The sequence below is a fragment of the Sparus aurata genome, chromosome 5 (genome assembly GCF_900880675.1).
Source record: "Sparus aurata chromosome 5, fSpaAur1.1, whole genome shotgun sequence".
NCBI classification, from domain to species: Eukaryota; Metazoa; Chordata; class Actinopteri; order Spariformes; family Sparidae; genus Sparus; species Sparus aurata.
The window spans coordinates 27,909,170-27,931,816 of NC_044191.1; the positions used below are offsets into that span (position 1 = coordinate 27,909,170).

General features: G+C 46.2%; 1 protein-coding gene across 2 annotated transcripts in view; it reads left to right on the forward strand.

Annotated features, from left to right (window-relative positions):
- ptch1 (patched 1) overlaps positions 1–22,647 on the forward strand; it is a 55,823-nt gene that overhangs the window by 17,393 nt on the left and 15,783 nt on the right. For both annotated transcript variants that reach the window (XM_030417773.1, XM_030417772.1), the window contains exons 3-16: positions 2,716–2,905; positions 3,671–3,740; positions 3,865–3,956; positions 5,539–5,737; positions 5,879–6,000; positions 8,631–8,778; positions 10,721–10,852; positions 11,025–11,180; positions 11,966–12,064; positions 13,207–13,332; positions 17,047–17,165; positions 17,751–18,435; positions 19,322–19,631; positions 20,821–20,963. In XM_030417773.1, the coding sequence (XP_030273633.1) occupies positions 2,716–2,905; positions 3,671–3,740; positions 3,865–3,956; positions 5,539–5,737; positions 5,879–6,000; positions 8,631–8,778; positions 10,721–10,852; positions 11,025–11,180; positions 11,966–12,064; positions 13,207–13,332; positions 17,047–17,165; positions 17,751–18,435; positions 19,322–19,631; positions 20,821–20,963 (2,591 nt within the window). The remainder of the gene's footprint in view (positions 1–2,715; positions 2,906–3,670; positions 3,741–3,864; positions 3,957–5,538; positions 5,738–5,878; positions 6,001–8,630; positions 8,779–10,720; positions 10,853–11,024; positions 11,181–11,965; positions 12,065–13,206; positions 13,333–17,046; positions 17,166–17,750; positions 18,436–19,321; positions 19,632–20,820; positions 20,964–22,647) is intronic.

Genomic DNA, 22,647 nt, shown 5'->3' on the forward strand with positions numbered 1-22,647 from the left:
TTTTCGGCGCGTACGTTGCTAGATCGGAGGTTGTTGTGTCACAGAGGCACTTTGAATGGTAACACGCAGATATAGTCGGCTAGTGGCAGGCTTATGCCAACCGCATACGTCCTGCGGGTCAGCACACTGTGGGTTAATATTATTGCATTTCCGGCCATATCTCAGAGCGATTGAGCCGTTTTTAGGTCTTATTTGGGCTGTAGTGATATCAGGTGGGCATTGTGTGTATGAATAACCCAAAGAATAATTAACAACCACAAAACATTTGTTGAAAGTGATGTCGAGTGAGGAGGAGAGAGGAAGTGAGTGACAAAACGGAGCCGGTATGGGAAGCATGTAAAAGTCAGCGACACTTTGTTTTAGGTCACAGCAGCTGAGCCTGGAGCGGGACACCTCCAAGATATCAACACATGCCGGGGTCAACCAGTTTTCTTAGGGGAAGAAATATGGGAATATGTGTCATTGAAGAAACACAGCTGTGTGTACACACACACTCACACGCACATGCTCGCACGTACACCAGTACGCTCACACACACACACACACACTCGCGCACATTTTCTTGGTCCAGCTGGGGTGTTAATTTCACCCCGAGGCTGCGCGAGTGTTGACCCCAAAACGCTGTAACCTCGTGAAGTGTGGAATTCTCTAAGCCCGAGGCCGTGATGTGCTGTTTCCTGTAGAGAGAGAGTACATTCCTTCGACTTGTCCCATTCCTCGCTGCTCGCTGTAAACTCATGGTCTTTGGGTGGCAGTCCACAATGTGGAATGTGTTCAAAACAGACAGTGAGTCCTTTCTACGCTCGTCCCTCCGTTTGTTTTTTTTTCTTCCAATCAACCTTCCCTCATCTCCTCGCACACGTAGAAGCTGAAAATCGATGCGTCCGTTGCCCCACAATCGTGTTCCCATTTTTCCTCTTGGCACTGTAGCCAAGCCTCGGGGCTAGCTTTGCCTCTGAGCGCTGAGTGTACCAGACAAGTTGACTTGTTAGTGCACTGTCAGTGTGCGTAGGGTCTAAATCAGTTCCATGCGTGCTCTTCTGCAGGCAGGGCTGGTGTAACGTAGCCGTGTAGCTGGCCTAGCAGTGGAAAGCATGTCGCTCCGGTTAGCCGGGGCCTGCTATTAATGATGAGTATTATAAACATGCCTTCAGACAGGATCAGATGGGAATGCCGTTTGGGTCCAGAAAAAAAGAAATCAAGTGTGTTTTCCTAATGCCCCAAGACATGGCCCCCTCCCTCCCTGTTCCATTGGTCTGACTGGGTGGTCCGGCTCAGCAGAACAGGCATGCTTATGTTCAACTTTAATGCCATTACAATGGGCTGAAAATATTCAATCTATGCCTGCTGTTGCACGAATCGAGCGGAATTGTTAAATTGGATTAAGGCATAATAAAATGTTACAGATTTTTCACACAGTCGGCTCTCTCACTGGGCATTTTCCATGTTGTGTATGTGTTTGCGTGAGCGCGCGAGCGTGTTTGTGTGAGCAAGGGAAAAGAAGATGGCTATAAATTGCCCAAGCTTTCACTGAGCTTTCAGTCACTGATGATTGAAGGGCTCTGCTTGTAAATCAGACAAAGATACACTGAAGTGAGGGACGCACTTGCAGGCGCGCACACACAGAACTTTTATACGGCTTTTCATTTTTGCTATTCATTCGTTTCATCTCGTGTTTGACTGAAAATGCGAGACTTTGTCCGCGCTTGCATGACTGCAGTTGCCTGCATTTGTTCGTGTGTGTTTGCGAGGGAGACTTTGCCAGACTTGCCTCGGCTGTACCGGGGTGGAGCAGGGCAGCTAAAGGGCCTGAAAGGCTGCTTTTGTAGCTCGGGCTAGCTGAGAAGCTCAGAGCGCACGCACAGGGCTTAGTCCCACCACGATACTGGGAGCGAAGCCTGGAAGAGAGCCTCCCTCTCTTTATCAAACACACACACACGAACTGTCGCGCACACATGCAGTCAATGTGGTCTGGCGCTGCCGACTTGTTAGCAAATTTGAGTAGAAACGTTGAGCTTGTTTTAGTGAGAGGTGGATTTGTTGAGGTGACGTTGCTGCTGTGGATTCAAAGGAGGCCGGTTTGTTTGGCGCTGTAGCGGTACAAGCTCACTGTTAGCGGAGTGCTTTTGTTCAAGATACAAGTCAGATAGTGCGGTGGCCAGGCTGGGATGACTTTGGGTCTGCTTTGCACAGAGGATCACTTCTTGAGCCACAGATGTTTCAGCGCATGATGCTGCTCGTGTGTTTGAGTGGGACAGCTGTGTTCAGGCTGTCTTACCTTCTGTATTGGAAAAAAATATTTGTACCTGTGATATATATTCTTTTTATGAAAGGGTTTTCATGTTTTAACTGAAGTAAATCTAGTTTTTGAAGCACATATTCAAGGCCAGCCATGTAGTTGATTCCTCTTTGATTGACTTTTGGGCATTTCCCCTTCTTTTTTTCTCAAATTTGTCAGTAAAGATTTTCCAAACGGTTGAATGAGGAATTTATTCACTACAGAATGTGTCAGTTAGTGGCTTCCTGCAGCAGAAACACAACTTTTGTACGATGTGGTTAATGAAACCTAAGTTAATATCTGGTTACACCTGGAGAAAAATGGCATGTTTTGGGGTGAAAGCATGAGCCCTAAATAATCAAATATGCATGTGCAATGTGTGTGGATATATGCACAGAGGGTGAAGTTATGCAACACGTTGGCTCCTCTTTCTGCAGTTGGTGGGCGTGTGAACCAGGAGCTGAGGTACACGCGACAGAAGATTGGCGAGGAGGCCATGTTTAACCCTCAGCTGATGATCCAGACGCCGCGGGAGGAGGGAGCCAATGTTCTAACGGTGGAGGCTCTCCTGCAGCACCTGGAGTCAGCTCTCCGAGCCAGCAGAGTTCATGTTTACCTTTATAACAGGTAACTAAATGTTTCATGTCTTAATGTGTCCCAGTCTGTATTTAAGCGTCCTGTTTTCCATTTCTGGACAATTAGAGTCAGTTTGTTCCTCCAAAACAAAATTGTGTCAAAGGGAAGGTTAATTACAAACAAACACGAACGAAAGCCGAGCAGTGAATATGTGAATCTTGTGTCAAGTTTTCCACAGAGTCAACGTTTGTGACTTTTGAGTTAGTTGTTTCTGGCGTTGTTGTGTTGTATTGCCCTAAATGTGTGATTCAGGGTTCGTATAAAGTCCTGAAAGTTAGGAAAATGCTTCATTTGAACTGTTTCTTTTAAAGGAAAGGAATACATTTAGATATAATCCTCAGTATAATGTGGTGTTTCATCTAACTCATGTAAACGATCGCTTATTCAGACCAAAACATTTTTAGTATTTAAAATGAAACAATCCCATCGTCATATTTGTTTGTCGCCTCCTGGTGTATCACACCACATGTGTGCCGGAGCAGACCAGAGATTGACGAAACGTACAGTCGTAGTTGATGTAAATTGATAAAGTAAACACATTGACGATATACATTGATTGCTGTGGGTATAAAGAATTTTATCATGTGCAGTTTATCCCATCTGTGGTACCTAAATGTACAGCATACCTGTACATCATGTATTCAGCTTTGTTTTTGCAAGCATTGCCTCATAATGATGAAAGGTATTTTAACATGTATAATCGATCAATTCTTTGAAAAGAAACTGAACGGAAACTCTTTTGTTCTCCCTTTTCAGACAATGGAAATTAGAAGACTTATGCTACAAATCAGGAGAACTAGTCACAGAAACTCATGTTATGAATCAGGTAAGATGCACATGTTTTTTCACGCTCACCCTCACAATGAATGTACTTTTTTTCTCTGTATATACTTGCTGTTATCAATGTGTGTCAACCCTGCTGTGTGTGGTCATGTTGTTTGTCCAATTAGATCATAGAAGAGCTACATCCCTGCCTCATCATCACCCCTTTGGACTGTTTCTGGGAGGGAGCCAAGCTCCAGTCTGGAATGGTCTATCTCCCGTAAGCACACGAAACTCCTTTTTTTTTTTAGTGGACAGAATCTGCATTTTATGATGTGTCAGCACAATTGCAACACGGCCAAAACACCATATCATCAGTTTGACTGTTGTCTCTCAAACACATGATCAGATGCAGTTCAAAAAGAATCCTAATTGGGCACATGTAGGGCTTTCCTCTTTGACTGAAGTGATGTTAAGGAATCAGTGTGTATGTTAACAGAATTTTTTCTCAAGAGAGACATGTTGAGGAAAAGGAGGATCTCTGGATCTTGTTTTTGCCCCTTTCGTAGAGGCTGCCCGAACACGCTCAACCCATCCAAAGACACACCACAGAGGAACAAGAGTGTGTATGTGTGTGTATGTGTGTGTGCGTGTTAGTGTGAGTGTGTGTGTGTGTGTGTGTCCTGAACTCGTCCCCTCTGAAGGCTCTATTGTAGTGGTTGCTGGCATGCGTATCGCTGGCGATAGTTTCTCTCCAGCCCTGGGCCTCACACCATTGTCTGGCCCTTCTGTTGCTAATGGCCTGCTGCTACAGTAATACTCAGCAGACCTTTACCTCTGCAAGTGTGTGTGCATGCACATAGTGTGTGCCATTGCCATCGGTGCATACATGTGTTTTGTCGACGTGTGAAGGTGCATCAGCTCGAGCCTGGTTCATCGGAGTATATGAGTGTGTGTGTGCTTGTGTGTGTGCGTGTGTGTGTATGTGTGTGCATTGCCCGTTGGTCTCAGATGGTAAATAAGGTTTTTACTATGTTCTGGTTGGGAGGCTGGGAATAATAACCCAAGCCTGGTTAAGCACATACAATGTAGTCTGAATGACAGAGGGAGAGAGAGAGATTCAGAGAAAGAGAGACTGGAATGTGTGAGGCGAAGAGAGACAAGGACCGGTTCGGAGCAGGAATTCAGAACTGTGCCGTTGCATGATGGGAACTGGTCTCCATTTATTGTGTTCCGTCACCTAGCGAGAAAGAAGAGATCATTTTGTGCTCGGCCGTTTGGTGAGGTCAAGACTTGGAGGCAGTCACCGACGATCTGACAAGTGTTGATCTTCTTTGAACACTTTACAGTTCTGTTAACGACTGGAGTGTCTGATAAAACAGGTTTCATTCAGTGTTGCATTGTGGGTAATGTAAGCATCTGGTTTGGAAAGCAGCCCACTAGTCTAATATCGCAGTAACACTGGTGGACCCATTAGGGACAGTTTAAAAACTAATGATCAAATCGATTCACCAGAGCCAGATATCGCCTTTTTTTTTATTCCACACACTCTTTCTTTGCAAAACCTGGTGCCAACATTACCCAGAATGCAACTTAGCCACTGAGGGACATCCCTGGAGACTATTTATAAGATTACTTTGGTTGCTGTGGTTTTCTCTTCTAAATAAGTTTGACATACTTATTTTTTTTAGTACAATCCTGTTATTGCCAATAAGAAGGATGGCTTCTATGTGTGATGAAAGTATAAATAGACTTTTACTTAGAATCCACTTGAAAAGTGCCTATAAACAGAAACATGGAACCTCAAAGCATGACTAAAGTCACAGTTTAACACTACTCCTTGTTTGACTTGGACTCCACAGAGGTAAAGCCCCTCTCCAGTGGACCAACTTTGACCCGAAGGAGTTCCTCGAGGACTTGCGAAAGGCAAACTTCCCCGTGGAAAGCTTCGAGGACATGTTGGAAAAGGCAGACGTCGGACACGGCTACATGGACAGACCGTGTCTGAACCCCGCTGACCCCGACTGCCCTCTCACCGCGCCCAATAAGAACTCAACTAAGGTAAGGGCTCGAAGTTCTTTTGGCTGTTGAAAAATCTGCGTACACGTGCAACGTTGATACGTTTTGGTAAAACATCAAGCCTTTACTTTGAGGCGAGCTGCTGACAGTTATTTTTCTCGCCCGTTGCTTTTATTGCACCAGCCATTTGACGTGGCGCGGGCCCTGAGCGGCGGCTGCCATGGTCTGTCCAGGAAGTACATGCACTGGCAGGAGGAACTGATCGTAGGAGGGACCACCAAGAACGGCAGCGGACCCCTGCTCAGGTAACATACCCACACTTACACATACACACCCTCATAAACACTGCTGTGATCACTGCAGGGCTTATTCTGGAAAGAGTGTGTGTTTTTTGTTCTTTTATGCTCCCCGAAAGCGGCGCATGCATGCGTGCGTGTGCGCTGTGTGCTGTAAATCTTGCAGTCATTAGCAGATTCCAGTGAAATCTTAGAGCTCCAGCTGTTCCTGCTCAGCTCTGGCTGCTCTGCTTGGACACTACCTACTCACACACACACACACACACACACACACACACACACACACACACACACACACACACACATGCACAGAGTGATCTATTGCTTGGCTAGTTTGTCCAAATATACAGTGGTTTTGGGGTACATGGACCTAATTCCAGCTCGAGTACCAGGACAAAGCTTATAGATTATGTTGTATACCTATGGATATATAATATACACTGTTTTTTGTGTGAATAAGCTGTTTCCCTTCCATGATGGAACACACAGCCTTCAGTCATCTACTATATGAGACACATAAAAATATCATACATTTTATATGTAAATATAAAAACATGAAACGCACACAGGAATTTAAAACATGAACATTTTATTAAGCAACAAGAAGCTGCACAAATTATCTAACACTTTGCTCACGGACCACTTACTTTAATGCGAAATTACCGTTTTGGGTGGTGCACGCACATGCATGTGATACACACAAAGGCATCCCCCCCCCCACACGCACACGCACACACACACACACACACGCATTCACACACATACCGGTCACAGAGTACAGTGGGGTGCGTTGTTTGTTTTGCGGTCGTGTTTTTTCCTGGCAAAGTTGGGTCATTAGGGTGTCTGTGCGTGCCTGCCTGCCTGTTTGTGTGTGTTGTGTGTGTGTGTGTGCGGTTTGGTTTGCTCTATCCGTCGGGCTGTTACTGCTGGCACTCAGTTTCTACATCTTGTTTGCTAACTGCCACCATTACCGTGATTATCACCGCATTACAGGCATCACATTCATAAAGAGAACGACTAGCAAATGTCTGGTCCTTCGCTTCATAAAATTTGACGATTCGAGATCACACGTGGCTGAGTCGACCAGTGTTTCTGGAGCTGCGATCTATTCCGGGGTTATTCCTTAATGACTGATCGGCTGTATTTCTTTACAGCCTTCATCGTGTTTCGCACCGGGACTGTCTTTTGAATTCTTCAGCACACAAAATCTGTCAGGACGTGATCAGGAGGTTTATAGATTGGGACCAGATGTCAGTTATTTTTATGGGATCGGGTTCTCCCTTTGCCACTAAACAAATCCAGTCTATACGTTTTCTGAAGTACAATTTTTCGGCCATTATAACGCGATTTGTTTGATTTGGAATAAGAACAAGAGAAAGCACTGCAGCCGTCCGTAAGGAGCAAACGCAATGTAAAAACAACAACAACACTGTTATCCAGCTCTGCGTGTTTCTTTGGGTGCCTTCCGTCGCCATATCTTGTGATTGCAAGGAATATCAGCAGTGATGCAGCTATGCACCTGAGAGGTATCAACCTGAAGGTCCTAGAGGAGGATTGGAACAACTTGCACATTCAGCCAAACAGTTCAGTTCACTTTGTTACAGATTAGAATGGTTATTTGTAAGTTAGGGATTTTGGAGAATTTTGGGGAATAGTCGCACCCTGGAGCCCTGCGCACACAGGGCAGAGGTAAAAAAGGTTACCAGTGATGTGTCAGTTCATAAATGCATCAGCTTTATCGCCCTGTGTTGTTTCCAAACTGCTGTAAAAGTGAAAGGAGTATCCCCTGAAGCAGGCCGGTAAGCAACCCTGTCCATTACACGGGGCTACCTATGGTTCAAAGTGTACTACACCGAAAGCATGTTGGTGGAAGCGCAGCTTCAGTGAGGAGCTCAGATCAACAGGGAAATGCCTTCTCCATTCTGATGCTATATCATTTGTGTGAATCCGCTGCTCTTAATGTGTGATAGCTCTGTGAATTATGTTTTTTTCCAAGCATTTCAACAGGGTTAGGGTTACGGCTCTGCAAGATTATTATGGACATTTTTCATTATTTTATTTTCATCATATAGAGTAAACGATTCATCTGTTGATCGGAATATAACCAACAGAGTAATTGAAGTGAAAACAATGGTTGTGTGTAGCCCTGGCATCAAAACTGTAGGCGGCTGAAACGAGTGGATGTTTGTGTTGTGTGGTGTATGAGGCAAGTCTCATGGCTGTGGGCATCTGTGTTCTTGGCTCGAACATTCACGTCAGATGGAACAATATTATTCCTATGCAGCAGGTGTGCCCCGAACGCACCATTGTTTATGATGTCTGTCGTCCAATACGCCCCGGGCGCTGTGGTTTGGATGTATTTCTTTTTCACTCTTTCTTTAGTGGTTAAATTAAAAAAACATTTTTGTCTTCTTTGGGTTGATGAGTTTAAGACTTTAAGACCAACTTTTCTGCTTCTCCTGATGTAGTTCTAATAACCAGAGCGTTTAATGCTCATAGTTTGCCTTGTACGTTTTTAAATCTAAGATTCTTCGAAAAACCCAGCTCATCACCTTGTTGATCTTCTTGTGTAAACATGACACATCACTCCTTTCATCCTGCTTCTCACCCCCCCCCCCCCTTCCTTCCCTCCTCTCCAGTGCCCAGGCCTTACAGACCATGTTCCAGCTGATGACTCCCAAGCAGATGTTCGAGCACTTTCGGGCCTACCACGAGGTTTCTCAGATCAACTGGAATGAAGAGAAGGCTGCAGCTATACTGGAAGCCTGGCAGAGGAGATACGCTGAGGTGAGGGCCAAAACACTCGAGAAACAAGAGAGAAAGAGGTAGAGAGAGAGAACCAGAAAAGAGGGCGAGGAAAGAGAGAAGCGAAAAGAAATCTACTCTAAAGCCTCTGCAACCACATTGTAAATCACCAGCCGGAGACAGGTGAACATGGAAAGGCCCCATCCAAAAGCCGGGGCCCCTGATAGATACTAGAACCACTGTTGGTGTGTGGTAAAGGGCTAAAGCTCTCCTCTCACTGCTCTGCAGAGAGGAGCAATCGAGAAACAGGGTGAGCATGTCTGGAATACATTAAGGGAGTGCTGGATATCTCTCGCTCTCTCGCTCTCTCGCTCTCTCGCTCTCTCTTTCTTTACGCATGTACAAACACTCACGCAAACACACACTCAGACGTTCACACACAATCGCTTTCCCAGCTGTGGCCCCATTGGTGGCTCATGTGTGACATCATCTGGTCTTTGTTTTGGGGGCCCCAACCTCTGTTCGACATGGTGTGACCTTGTGTGTGTGTGTGTGTGTGTGTGTGTGTGTGTGTGTGCACCATTTATCTTGAGGCCCCGGCGGATCACTGATGGAAAAGAGGCGTGATTTCCCCGCCATCCAAATACAGTGTTTTTATCAATGGAAAACATAAAAGATGCCAAATAGTGTTAACTGCATGTGTGCGTGTGTATGCGTGCGTGTGTGTGTGTGTGTGTGCCTGTGTTCTGCACGATAAGGCGTGTCTGCGGGAATAGTATGTGCGTGCATGTCGGTATGTGCCGGACACATGTGCGAGTTCACACGTGGGTGCGAGTGTGTGTGTGATCTAGTGCGTGTTTCCTAATGTGTGTCAGCCAGCATTGCTCCCAACTGAGCTGTAACTGCAGTTCAATGTTGAAGCCATCTGTCTGCCCCGAGATAGTGAGAGAGGGAGAGGATGGGTCATGGTACTGTCTGCACATTCTCCCAAATACCTCCCGCTGCAGAGGCAGAGCTCGTTACTCAGGGCTGTGATCCGCCTCTGCTGGGCGAGATGTACTTATTCTACACCCGGTGCGCAACACGTTATTTATCACACGGGCTGGACAACAGGCAGCCAAAGAGGAAGGATCATGTGGACGACGCGATAACACGAGGCTCGATTGCACATTCTGCTGGAAATCGGGCAGTTTGCAAGGGTCAATAATACTCCATTCACATCAGACAAAACCCCACCAACACCTGCTAACTTCAACGTGAATGTGTATAATCGGCATTTACACCTGCATCAACTGACCCTGCAGCAGTCACAGGTATTTATCTGCTACAGCTTCAGTTTGCTGTAATTTAAACAGAACACCCAGGGGTATGCGCTAATATTCGCCCCTGTTCAGGCTCGATGTCGGGATGCGTGTTGACGTTAACGCTTCTGGCTTGTTAATAATTATTAATTTGTCTCTGTCAGGCAGCGCATGAACATCGATCAGTCAGTGCCGAGTTTGAAAGAGAGACTCAATTCAAAGATTTTTTTGAAAATTGCTGTTTTTTGTGGCCTCCATGTTTGTCAGCTGTCTGATCGGTGCAGCTCTCAACAGAGATGCGAAAAAAGCGAGATATCTCACTCCTTTGCAACTTCCATTAACAGCTCTTGAAAAAAACAATGTGTCTCATTCACATTTTACTTGATTAAGAGCTTTTAAAACACGTCGACCGAATGCAATTGGATTATGTAGCTGTACGATCCGCTGCTTTCTACAGTTCCTTGTATTTTCCGGCACATTCGTGATGAAAAATGTGACACACAAGGGGAGAAAAACAAGAAAAACATCTCCTGGCAAGGAATGAAAAGGGAAGCTTACATTTGCTGAGTCCTGATCCTTTATCTTCATGAACTGATTTGATTCACTTCTGTATTGATCTTTCTCTTTTCTCCAGTCACCTTTAGTGTAACTTCCTTCCATCTCCACCTCTTCCTCTCTTACAGGCGGTGCTGCAGAGTGTTGCAGCAAATTCATCTCAGAAGGTCTTGTCTTTCACTACCACCACTCTGGAAGATATCCTCAAGTCTTTCTCTGACATCAGCGTCATCCGTGTGGCCAGTGGATACCTGCTGATGGTGAGAGCAGAGTCAGGGAAAAAGAAAACTTTGTATTTGTGAAGTGCATTTTGTGAACAGCTTTAAAACTGAAGCGGAAGTAGTTAGCAGTCAAAAAGAGGATGTTTAATGGCTTCCGAACACGACAGGTTGATTAATAGACGGATTGCTTGTGTGCTGTTTTTGTGCCCAGCTGGCCTATGCGTGTCTGACCATGCTGCGGTGGGACTGCGCCAAGTCTCAGGGGGCTGTGGGGCTGGCGGGTGTCCTGCTGGTGACATTGTCTGTGGCAGCTGGCCTGGGCCTCTGCTCCCTCCTGGGCATCTCCTTCAATGCTGCAACCACACAGGTAACACACACACACACACACACACACACACACACTCGACAGTTGCCCTCCACTGTCAGTTAGTAAAGGTCAGGATCTACTAATTCAAACTAATAAGACACTAAACATCAGCTAGTGACAGTTTATATGGACAGTCTGTTGGGCAAAATAACATTTCAGGAGATTATAGGCCTACATTTGCAAAATCTAAGTTAAAGGCCCATCTCTGTCATGGCTATGAGGATCTTATGTTAAGTATTAAATTAACATGATGATCGATTAAGTTGCTCAGTTCATAAATGTAAATGAGGTGACGTTAGAAACCAAAAGACTCTTCATTTTGCGATCACAAATGACAAAGAAAAGCTGCAAATCCTTCCGTTTAATTATCCGGAACCTGCATTTTTTTTACATGGAAATTGACTGAAACAATCAATCAGTTATTGAGATAGCAGACAATTTCATCGAATGATCGTGCAGCTCTAATGTAGAATGTCAAAAGGAAAGATTTGCATCAATAAAAGAGTCCACTATTGGCAACATTTCTGGATTAAAGACCGAGTCAAAAGGGTGATGAGTCCTGCCAAATTCTGATTTTAACACTACAAACACATTTCATTCAGCACAGTTACTTTTAATATTGATCAATCTGCCATTATTTTCAAATGTAAAATGTGAAAAGATAATTTCCCAGAGCCAAAAGCTAAACTATGACAGAAATACATACAACATTTAACATACTCAACTAAACACCACTGAAACAGTTTCCCTGGCCCGAGCTCATGAAGTCTGTCTGTGTGGAACAGGTGCTACCCTTCTTGGCTCTGGGCGTCGGAGTGGACGATGTCTTCCTCCTCGCTCATGCCTTCAGCGAGACCGGTCAGAACAAGAGGATCCCGTTCGAGGTGAGGCCAACATCCCACGCTCGCCCGTTCTTCACTCTGCTCACCCTGTGCCTGACACCCCCCCACCCCCACTTCACTGTCTTATCTCCTCCATAGAGGAATGTGTGAAAGCCTGTCTCTGCCTGTGATGTAGCATCAAACAAGCCATGTGCCACACACTCGGCCCGCATATCCGAGCAATGCTCCATATTAAAAAATGTTCCTTTGAAAACGCAAAGCACATGATTATATAGTGTTTCGTGTGACGGAACAACACAACCTCAGATACCTTTCCTTCTGCTTCACACACTTGAATAAATATTAAGTCTTCGGACTAAATATATGCTTTATGAGGTGTTTTTGAATATTTGTCCGATGTGTTTAATGTAGTTTAGTACTCGAATTTGTATATTCTCATCGACTCAAAGAAAAATGGCCCTACAAACAGAAGGGCAAAAGTGTAAATAAAGTGTACGTTTGTGCAACCTCACGAGCCTCACTATACGTGTGCGTGTGTGCGTTTTCTTTTTTGTGGCGCAGGGTAACTTTTCACCTCCAGAGTGGGGAAAACACAGGCATGTATTTGCTTGTGTTTGTTTTCCCCTGCTCTCCTCCCCTCCGAGTCTTTGTCTCTATGCCTCCCTCATCCCCCAGCTTCCTTTGTGTGGCTGAGATGAAAACTAAACAGAGCTGAACCTGATCTCTCCTGTCTGATATGCACACACACACACACACACACAGATTGACACGCCTGCAAACATGCTCCCTGTGTGGTCCTGCACGTCCTCAAATCTTCACACGATTGCCGACAAAAACTTCCAGGGGTTGTTTTGCGTTGCTCACCGCCGCTCCGTTTGTGTGTAAATCAAAGATTGAATCAGTCAATCGGTGGCGATGTGATAAAGTGTATTTGTGTCGTTTGGAGCTTTTTCTCCTTCCAAGTTCGCTTTCTGTTCTTCAAACAGAAGTAGACAGGCCCAGCTGGATGAGAGCACTTCAGGGCCTTCAAAAAAAAACAACGCTGCAATCACTGTCAATCACGTCAGCGTTGGGATAATTGTACACCGTCTCGAGTATTACACGTTCGCCTTCGGCTACAGTCGGATCAAAAGAGTCGAGATTCAGTGCTTTTGCTTTTATCTGCCTCTCTCGTCTCTTGTCAGGATCGTACGGGCGAGTGTCTGAAGAGGACCGGGGCCAGCGTGGCTCTCACCTCCATCAGCAACGTCACAGCATTCTTCATGGCCGCCCTCATCCCCATCCCGGCGCTCAGAGCCTTTTCCCTACAGGTATGCCCGGCAGTGTTTGTGTGTGTGTGTGTGTGTGTGTGTGTGTGTTTTTTGTGTGTGTGTTTTTGTGTGTGAGAGAGAGTTCAGTCGTGTGCGGCCTCACTCTCTCTCACTAATAGTCCTGTTCCAGTCCTCATTGGCTCCAGATTTCTCCAGACCGTTGTTTTATTGATTTCATTCATCAAACTGAAAGTCTGCGTGTGTGTGTGTGAGAGAGAGAGAGACAGAGAGAGAGGAGTGTGTGTTTTGTTAAATCCATCCAGCCCTCTCCCTCCCTCTTTGAGGCTGTTTAGTGGTGGGCCCGGTGTCTGTCCAGATTGTGGCTGAGGTCCATGTAACTGAATCCCTCTGCGCGTATGTGTGTGTGTGTGTGTGTGTGTGTATGCGTGCGTGCGTGTGTTCATATCCTCATGCTCGTGTGTGTGTTGAATGCGGGAGAGTTGTAGTATCTGTGTGGGAGGTTCGAAAAGCACTGGTCGAGCTGTTTTTTTTTTTTCTTCGTGTGTGCGTGTCTCAATCTGCGCGTGTGTGCGTGTAAAGGTGGTGGGGGGTGGGGTGGGGGTTGGGGTGGGGGGGATCCAGAGGGGGAGCGCTGACTTCTCTAACATCTGTCAGTAATTATAGACGTCACCAGAACAGTGAAAACTGGGACAGAGCGAGACGTCTGTCAGTCGGACAAAATGCTTCCAATAAACCACTGAATTGTTAATTCACGGAAACGCTCGAGCTCAGCCGCGGTGATTCAGACTGCGAGGAGGAGACGGTATCAGATTTTTTTTTTTAAAAGCCTCCGGTGGCTCCTGTGGTAGAAGCATAAAGCGAGAAAGTGGAACCTAAATGCAAAAACTGAATTGAAACAGTCGAGTCGGTGGGACTGTTTGATACGTGTCGCACATTTCGTTGGTCTTAACAGTAAAGGATAGAAAGCACAACCATTAAACAAATGAAATAGAGAATATATGTAGATGCTCTTCATGAATAGAAGAACATTTCAGACACAGTTACAAGGGGTGCTGGTTGAAATCTGCCCCTATCGAATGGAAAAAAAAACCCTTCAGGACCCTCACACATCATTAGTTGAGGTCGATTTATGTAAACAGACGGAACATTACCGACATGCCGCCTTCAGCTCCGGTGATTTCTCTTGCGTTATGAGGCAATCCTGGTCTTATCACAGTTGCCGTTTGCCATTCATCTGAAGGAAGATGGAAAAACAAAACGCTCGCAAATCCTTCACAGCTTCACGCCATTGCAACATTGAAATGCATCAAAATGTGGAACTGTCATGCAAAAGTCGGCAACGTTAGCCGGCCAGCTAATCTGCTACCGAGACCATCAGCAAACTAGTAGCAGTTGTTTGGTGTTTGCTATAGATGAAACTGCCAAACTTTGTAACAACAGAGTTGTCTTATGCCTCGATTAGAAGTGTGTCTCCATTCTGAGGGTCATATAGAATGGGGACACCCTACCTCTAGGTGTGAACACCCAAAACGGAGTTGGTGCGCTTGGATTGAGCCACGGTTTGATTATAAAGGCAGGCTGCTGTCAGTATAGTGGATGCAGTGTTCGTGGTCGGGGTGCTGCAACCATCACATCAAATGCTTTTATACGTCTCATTAAATTTGTCTTTGTCAGAAATGTTTTGGTTTCAGCTCTCTGTGTTTGTAACTTCGGGGGAAATTCAAAGACTATTTACCCCTTCCGAATTACCACCTCTGAGGTGTCCTTGAGCAAAGCTGCAGGGGTGTATGAAGTAAATTCTTACTTATGACATATGATGACCTGAAGTTAATTGTGTAGTCCTATTTCAAAGGCTTTCTGATTTTTTTAAATACGTTCTGGGAGACCAACATTGGAAGCTTGCAATTGGTCATATACAAGCAGCTGGGATGCTAAAGTTGTCTTTTTGAAACAAACACAATACGAACACTCAGCATCAAAGTTCAACAGGAAAGTTGATATGAAGACTAGAATTTAGTTTTTGCAGTTACACATGTGACGTTTGCACGGTAAGTACTCTGTACACTGCTGAGCAGAATGGTGATGGTGCTCTCTCTCTCTCTCTCTCTCTCTCTCCCTCCCTCCTCTTTACTCTCTTTCTTACACACCTACACACACACACACACACAGTGAGGCAAGATGTCGCCACAGTGAGTACGATATTAGCATGTGTGGATAGATGGCTCTAGTACAGCGGGTCTGTCAAACATGATCCATTTACCCCATGGGTCTAATCCATGCAGCGCCGCTTAATACACACACATGCGCACACACACACACACACACACACACACACACACGCACATAGCATGCATACTTTACACTTGTGGTTTTTTGTGACTGGTGGAGGGCAGGCTCGCAGCGAGGCAGACGATCATGCTGATACCTATCTTTTTTATTATGGAACACACACGTCCCGACCACAATCGCTGGTACTCATGCGTGCAGGGATGTGCGTTATCGCGCGCGCGCGTGTCTCTTTATCACCATTAACAACTTCCTGCGGTCGACTCCTCCGTGGACTCATCTCCTTCTCTCTCTCACTTTTTCTCTTCCTTCCATCGGTATTGACAAAAAAAAACAAAAAAACGGGAATCTTGCCCGGATAACAACACGAAAAACACACACAGGAACACACACATTCATGCGCGGAGGACAGATGTGATGATAAATCTTCTCACTCCGGGGTCAGCTAGCGGTCGCTATGCGTGTGTGTCTGTGTGTGAGCGCAGTCATACTGTATCTGTCTGGACGTTAGTGGGCCAATTGAGAATTAATTGTTCTCGTCTCCTTGCAGAGCTTTCTTCTCTCTTTTCTCTCACATTATTTCTCTCACTTGTTGACTGAGTAGTGAGCTGAGGAATGAGGGAGGGCGAGGATGTGTGTGTGTGTGTGTGTGTTTGTGTGTTTGTGTGTTTGTGTGTGTGTGAGTGCGTGTGTGTGTGTCTGTTTGGCGTTAAGGTGTGGTTTAAGTAGGAGGCTGCACAGTTTTTTAAGCTGGCAGTAGATGCGTGTGTGTATGTGTGAGTGTGTAAGGGGTGTGTGTTGTCTGTACAGCCACAGCGCCTGCTCATCACCTCAGGCCCCGCGGGCCTCCGGCTCCTTGGGTGGTCTGGCAAACACACAAGATTGTGTGCGTGTGTGTGTGTGTGTCTGCATGTGTGTAGCGGTCTGGCAACTACGCAAGATCCAGATTGTACTCTGGGCAGGGCCCCAACCTTACCCCGAACCCCCACCCTCTGCTCCAGTGCACCAACTTCAAATACTTAACCACAACACTGTACTGGCTTCTATTACACACACACACACACGCACACACACACACACACACACACACACACACACCTTGCTTTTTCCCTGCACACTCAGTGTTTTCGAAAATGTGTTGAAAGGCAATTTCTTCCTCGACGCCAGCTTATTCAGATCGTGTTATTTTAAGAGTATATTTAAGACTTCCTCGTGTTTGTGTTAAGAGACAGTAATTCTTTGAGGCCGTGCAACATCTTCACAATCGTTTTGCTATTTGGAACTTGTGCACGGATGGAAGTGCGGGAATATTTATAGAGAAATACTTTTCATTACGTTGGACAAAATGTCCTTTGTTTTTTTTTTATGTTTTCATTGGATTTGAATCCTTTTATACAGCTGCATACTCGACAGCACCAACCACTTTTTTTCCATAGGTAGCATCATGTTTTCTGTGTTCCCTTCCAGGCCGCAGTGGTGGTAGTGTTCAACTTCGCCATGGTGCTGCTCATCTTCCCCGCCATCCTCAGCATGGACCTCTACCGACGAGAAGACAGGCGTTTCGACATTTTCTGCTGCTTCTACAGGTGTGCTCACACCTACAGACACGTCCTGTTGTTTTCTGATGAAGCTTATTTATCTGCTGATCATTAAGTCTTCCTTTTTTTTTTTACGCTTTCCTCTGATCTCTCATCTGGCGATGAATGACTGTAAAGCACACAGTTATCTCTTGAGATATCTCCACCTCAATCCCCCTAAGTCAAAACCTAATTACTGTTTAAGCTCTCTGTTTTTGTCTGGCTGCTTGGTTGTCTGACTGTCTGTTTATCTGTCACAGTCTTTATTAAACTCTGCCTGTCTGCCTGCCAGTTCGGGCATGCTTGCTGGCACGGCGATCGTACAGATGTGCACACACACTATTAAATTCCCTCGTTGCGTCTCGGCTTTATATTTTTCATGCTGCTGGCAGAGATAAAGGAGATTCACGATAACGGCATTTTTTCTAGCAGGTTTAATGCACTTAACCTTGAAAATGTAGATGCATTTCTACAGAGGCTTTTTCGAGACTAGTACAGCCTCGAAAGTTTTGATTTCTACAACGGATGCTTTTAGACAATCTGATGATTTTCATGGTCCACAATCTGACACTTCCCCACTGTTTATCTCCTCAGCCCGTGTGCCAATCGCGTGATCCAAATCGAGCCTCATGCGTACCTCGACGGGGCGGACGGGAGTCGCTACAGCCCTCCCCCGTCCTACCACACCCCTCCGCCCTCATATCGCACGCCTCCCCCGAGCTACAGCAGCCCCCCTCCCTCCTACAGCAGCCACGGCTTTGCCCAGCAGACCCAGATCACCATGCAGTCCACGGTGCAGCTCAGGACGGAGTACGACCCCCGCACTCAGGCCTTCTACACCACCGCCGAGCCAAGATCCCAGATCTCTGTGCAGCCCATCAACCCGGCCCCGACGAGGGGCAACCCCAACAGCGACTATTACAGCAGCAACGCCGGCAGCAGCAGAAGCGGCAGCAGCAATCGCGGCAATCTCAACAACAACAACAGCGGGAGCAGAGGTAATGGGGGATCTCGCGGCTCCGCCACCTTCTCCCATCACCATCCTGCACCTCCTTCTGCACCTGCCCCAACCTCAAGCACCAGCTCAGTTCCTCAGGGAGACGCGGCCTCAGCGACCGGCCAGAGCCCAGAGAACAACAGCTCCACCCGGGACCTGCTGTCCCAGTACGGAGAAGGCTCGCTGGGCCTGCGCTGCCTCGAGCCTTCCTGCTCCCGCTGGACCCTGGCCTCTTTTGCTGAGAGGCACTACGCTCCATTCCTCCTGAAGCCCACCACCAAGGTGAGTGAAGTTTGTCTGTGTGGGTGTTTCAGAGAGACAAGAGGGGGAAAGCTTCTCTGTGAGGTCAGAGCGCCTGTGCTGACTCACCGTGGTGATAATTTGAATGGGAGGATTAGTCACCAACAGGAATAGTAGGAGGAAATCTCGGCTGGGATTGTGGTCGTGTCCTATCTGAGTCACGCGCAAGTATGCGCACACACTCAGACAGTGTGATCTCAGTCCTGTGGGTGGCCTGCACTTGACATTATTAGAAAAACTTAGTGGTTTCATTACACTGTCAGATGTTTTTCCACTTATTGCTTCATGACTTGAAGGAAAACTCTCTATTACCGCCTACATTTTACTTTCTTATTATTGGCCATGATGGCAACATCAACAAAAGTCTAACAGGGCACGGATCACTGTGTGCACGCACGTTAAAGCAGAACCAGGAAGTCTGTAAACTTTTGATAACAGCCTTTTCCCTGTTTATGTCTTCTGTAACAAAATTTGGCTGATCTCGGAGTTTGTTTAAAACCTGCAAGAACGTCTGAGTGCTTGTTCTCCTTGCAGTGTTAGTAGGGCTTGATGGTATTTTAAAGTAGACTTTAAATTGTAGACTTTCATTCCACCTGTGCAGCTTTTGAAATATGTTACTAAAATGCGCCTAAGATCGTGCGATTTATCCATATTTTTTTCTCTTCAGAAAAAAATGATTAACCTACTGGGCCGTTATCAGTCTCCTTAAACTCACAACCGTTATGGTACTAGAGTCTGAATTTCAACATGTCGTTTGAAGTCAGAATATGCAGCATCGTCTTAAGTAGTAATTATTGCAAGCTGAGGCCGCCCTGCCGTCACCCTGTTACAATGATTTGATTGATGAAGCTTCATCTTCTGTCTCCAGATGGTTGTGATCGGGCTGTTCCTCTGCCTGCTGGGCGTCAGTTTATACGGGACCACCCAGGTGAGGGACGGCCTGGAGCTGACGGACATCGTGCCCAGGGAGACCAGCGAGTACGACTTCATCGGCGCCCAGTTCAAGTTCTTCTCCTTCTACAACATGTATGTGGTGACACAGCGGGCCGATTACGCCCAGAAGCAGCCTCTGCTGCACCAGCTCCACCAGAGGTTTCACACCATCCGCTACGTGCTGAAGGAGGACAACGGACAGCTGCCCCGCATGTGGCTGCACTACTTGAGGGACTGGCTGCAAGGTATACAAAAGCTCAATGCATCAGGGGAAAGCTACCTTCGTCGATAATTGGCGATAATAATATAATTGAGATTCGATGTGAGATCGCTTCAGTCTATCCAACACTGATGTCATGGACGGATTTTGTTACTAGTACCTCATTTAACATCGCTATTCAAGATAGTTCAGGCATGGGAATAATTTACTCTGTCATGAAACAGTTTTGAGATCATATTTATCGTCCGTGTTTTGACATGAATCTGCAGGAAACAAGATGTCGGGCGGGAGTTCAGAAGTAGGTGGGATTGCGAAATGTACACTGACAGTAGCCTGATTAAAATCACTTGTGTCTTCCATAAGTGGGGCTGATAGAGGAGGACGGAGCGGGAGGCCTCGCATGCGAGTGTAGATGTAGTCAGATGTAGCTCTGCTAGTTTCTGCCTTTTTTAATGAAAATCTTGTACTCGACAACGTTAAATATCGTTAAATGGATTCCGTATGATAGCAGGGGCTCACTCTGAGATGTTTGCTGACAGCCCCTGAGAATCTTAAAGCGCCACTGAAGAAGAACATTGTCTCCCGCACGTCAACGGTTTTTTTCGGCGAGGGAGGCGCACACGCTGACTCGCCCCCGACGATAAAACACATTGCGCGAGTCTGCGTGTGAGCCGGCTGCGAGCCACACAGAGAGTGTGTGGGTGAGGGAGAGAGAGAGAGAGAGAGAGAGAGAGAGAACTGTGTCTGATATTGCTCTCTGCAATGGTGGGACAAATTGGAGCCAGACAGGCCAAGGAACGAGACCCAAAACAACATCTCCCACAGACGGACCACAGCGTGGGCCTTGGGGGAGAGCCGAGAGGAGGGGAGTCATGCACATATGGATTAGAAGTGGAGGGGTATAGAGACGGAGACACATGTTGCTGATATTTTCCCTAATGATCGCTTTGAATCGAAAGCAGCAGATTTTTTTTTTTTGGGCTTTTGAAGTCTTGTTTGGTGGTTGAGGATAAAACTGAATTATCTTATTAAATCAATCAGGCTTGTTATAGGGTTAGTGTTAGGTTGCAGTGTTGTGTTATGCTGGGTTGCCCTGTGTTGTGTGTTCTCTCCCTGTAAAGGGCGATGCAGAGGGAGAATGACTGTAACGGTGTACGTAACCTTTTCAAACATCCGCGTCGAACCAATCTGTGTTTGTTGTGCTTCTCCTGCAGGTCTCCAGCAGGCGTTCGACAAGGACTGGGAGGCCGGCCGCATCACCCTCAACAGCTACAGGAACGGCTCTGACGATGGCGTGCTGGCGTACAAGCTTCTGGTGCAGACTGGACGCAGGGACAAGCCCATCAACTTTAACCAGGTACCCATCCGGATTTAAGCCCGTGTTGGTTGTTATTCCCACAATTAGAATGAAAAAGAATGAATTTTCAGATGACCCAGTTGGTATTCAATTGATTATTCGGGCAAAAACATCGAGGCAAGGAATGATATTATGGGAAAGAAGTCAGACCTTTTTTTTTTTATATTAATTTAATGTATTTTGATATGGTCACCTATAAAATACCCATAGATATAAGATTAAAAACTCCCGGAAGGAATCCCATAGGACATGACACCCGGTGCCTATCTGTTTATTCCCATATTGTGTGCGATCGCCGCTGGAAGAGCCACACAAGGCTTAAAAACTGTCGTCTCTCAATCCGTCTTCTTTACCCCCCCCCCCCCCCCCGCGTCTGTCTTCATCTTCTGTCTGTGATGACTTTACCGAGCCCAGGAATTTAAAGCTCTCGCCGGGGCTGCAGCCTGCCTCTGAAAAACCTATTAACTCCTCATTTAAACCATTTGTCCCACTCAGTAGTGCTGTGTGTGAGATGTGCACGCACGCGGAGCCTTGACAGCGAGATGTCTGAGCATCAAGCCTGTCAGTTTGATGCTCTGTCAGTGATTCCAGACACAGTTTGGTAGAATGAATACTTGGAAGGCTTAAAAGAAAACTCCTGCACGTCCCAGTGGGACCATAAATAATTAGCCTGTATTCTGCAGCCTTGCGGTGAATAACGATTAGCATAGTTAGAAATGAACTGGTGTCGCTAAGAAGTACATTTATGAAAACAATTTACAGCATATTTGTTGCATAATTTGACGAATGATGAATTTGAGCTAGTTGGCCCCACAGTGCAGCCGAATGAGTTAGTAGTGTCGATCGTGTGTCAAAAGCACACTGACTGCATTGAAAAATCAGGGCCCTCTGAAAGTAAGTCGATGGTTGCTCTCATAAACTAGAACGGCAGTAGATTGCATACCTCCGCCAAGGCCCACCATTCCCCTTTTAGATAACAGCCGCCTAAATTCACCTGTTTTTTTCATCAAAATCCACAAATACCGTAGTTTGAAATGTTACGGAGAGTGAGCAAAAACGTCTCGGATCCTCGACCCTTTGTCCAGATCCACACCAGAAGTTGAAGGGGTCTATTCTGGGCCGAGACGCATCCTCCATCCAAGTTTCGTGGAAATCCATTCATTACTTTCTGCGTAATCCCAGTGACACATGAACACATGGACACGGGGACAAACATAACCTCCTCGGTGGTAGTAAAAAATGCGACGGGTTGTCTGGAGAAAGAATCCACAGCGTCGTGTAAAAGTAGTGTATTATGTAACACAATACAACAAGCTGTTTACATTACATGCACAAAAAATGCCTGAACCTGGTATTTGCGCTTGTAATTTGCCCATTGTGGTTTGGAAGTCTGCGCGCACATGACTTTTTGTTTGGAAAACGCACCCAGGTTTCATCACACGTTCTAAACAGAGCCACGAGAAGTGCATGGCATTGTGTTTCCACAAAAGGTTCCGCCTGCGTTGGAGCTGTTGACATTGTGCCTAAGCCGAAGTCAGAAGAAGGAAAATAAAAGCGCAGCGTACAACAGAGTCGCTGTAATCTTAATCATCTGACAAACTGCAGTTCAGCTGTTAAAGTGAGGCCTGTCTCCACCGTGGAACTGGAGGAGTGTTTGACATTCAACAATGACATAAGGGGAGCG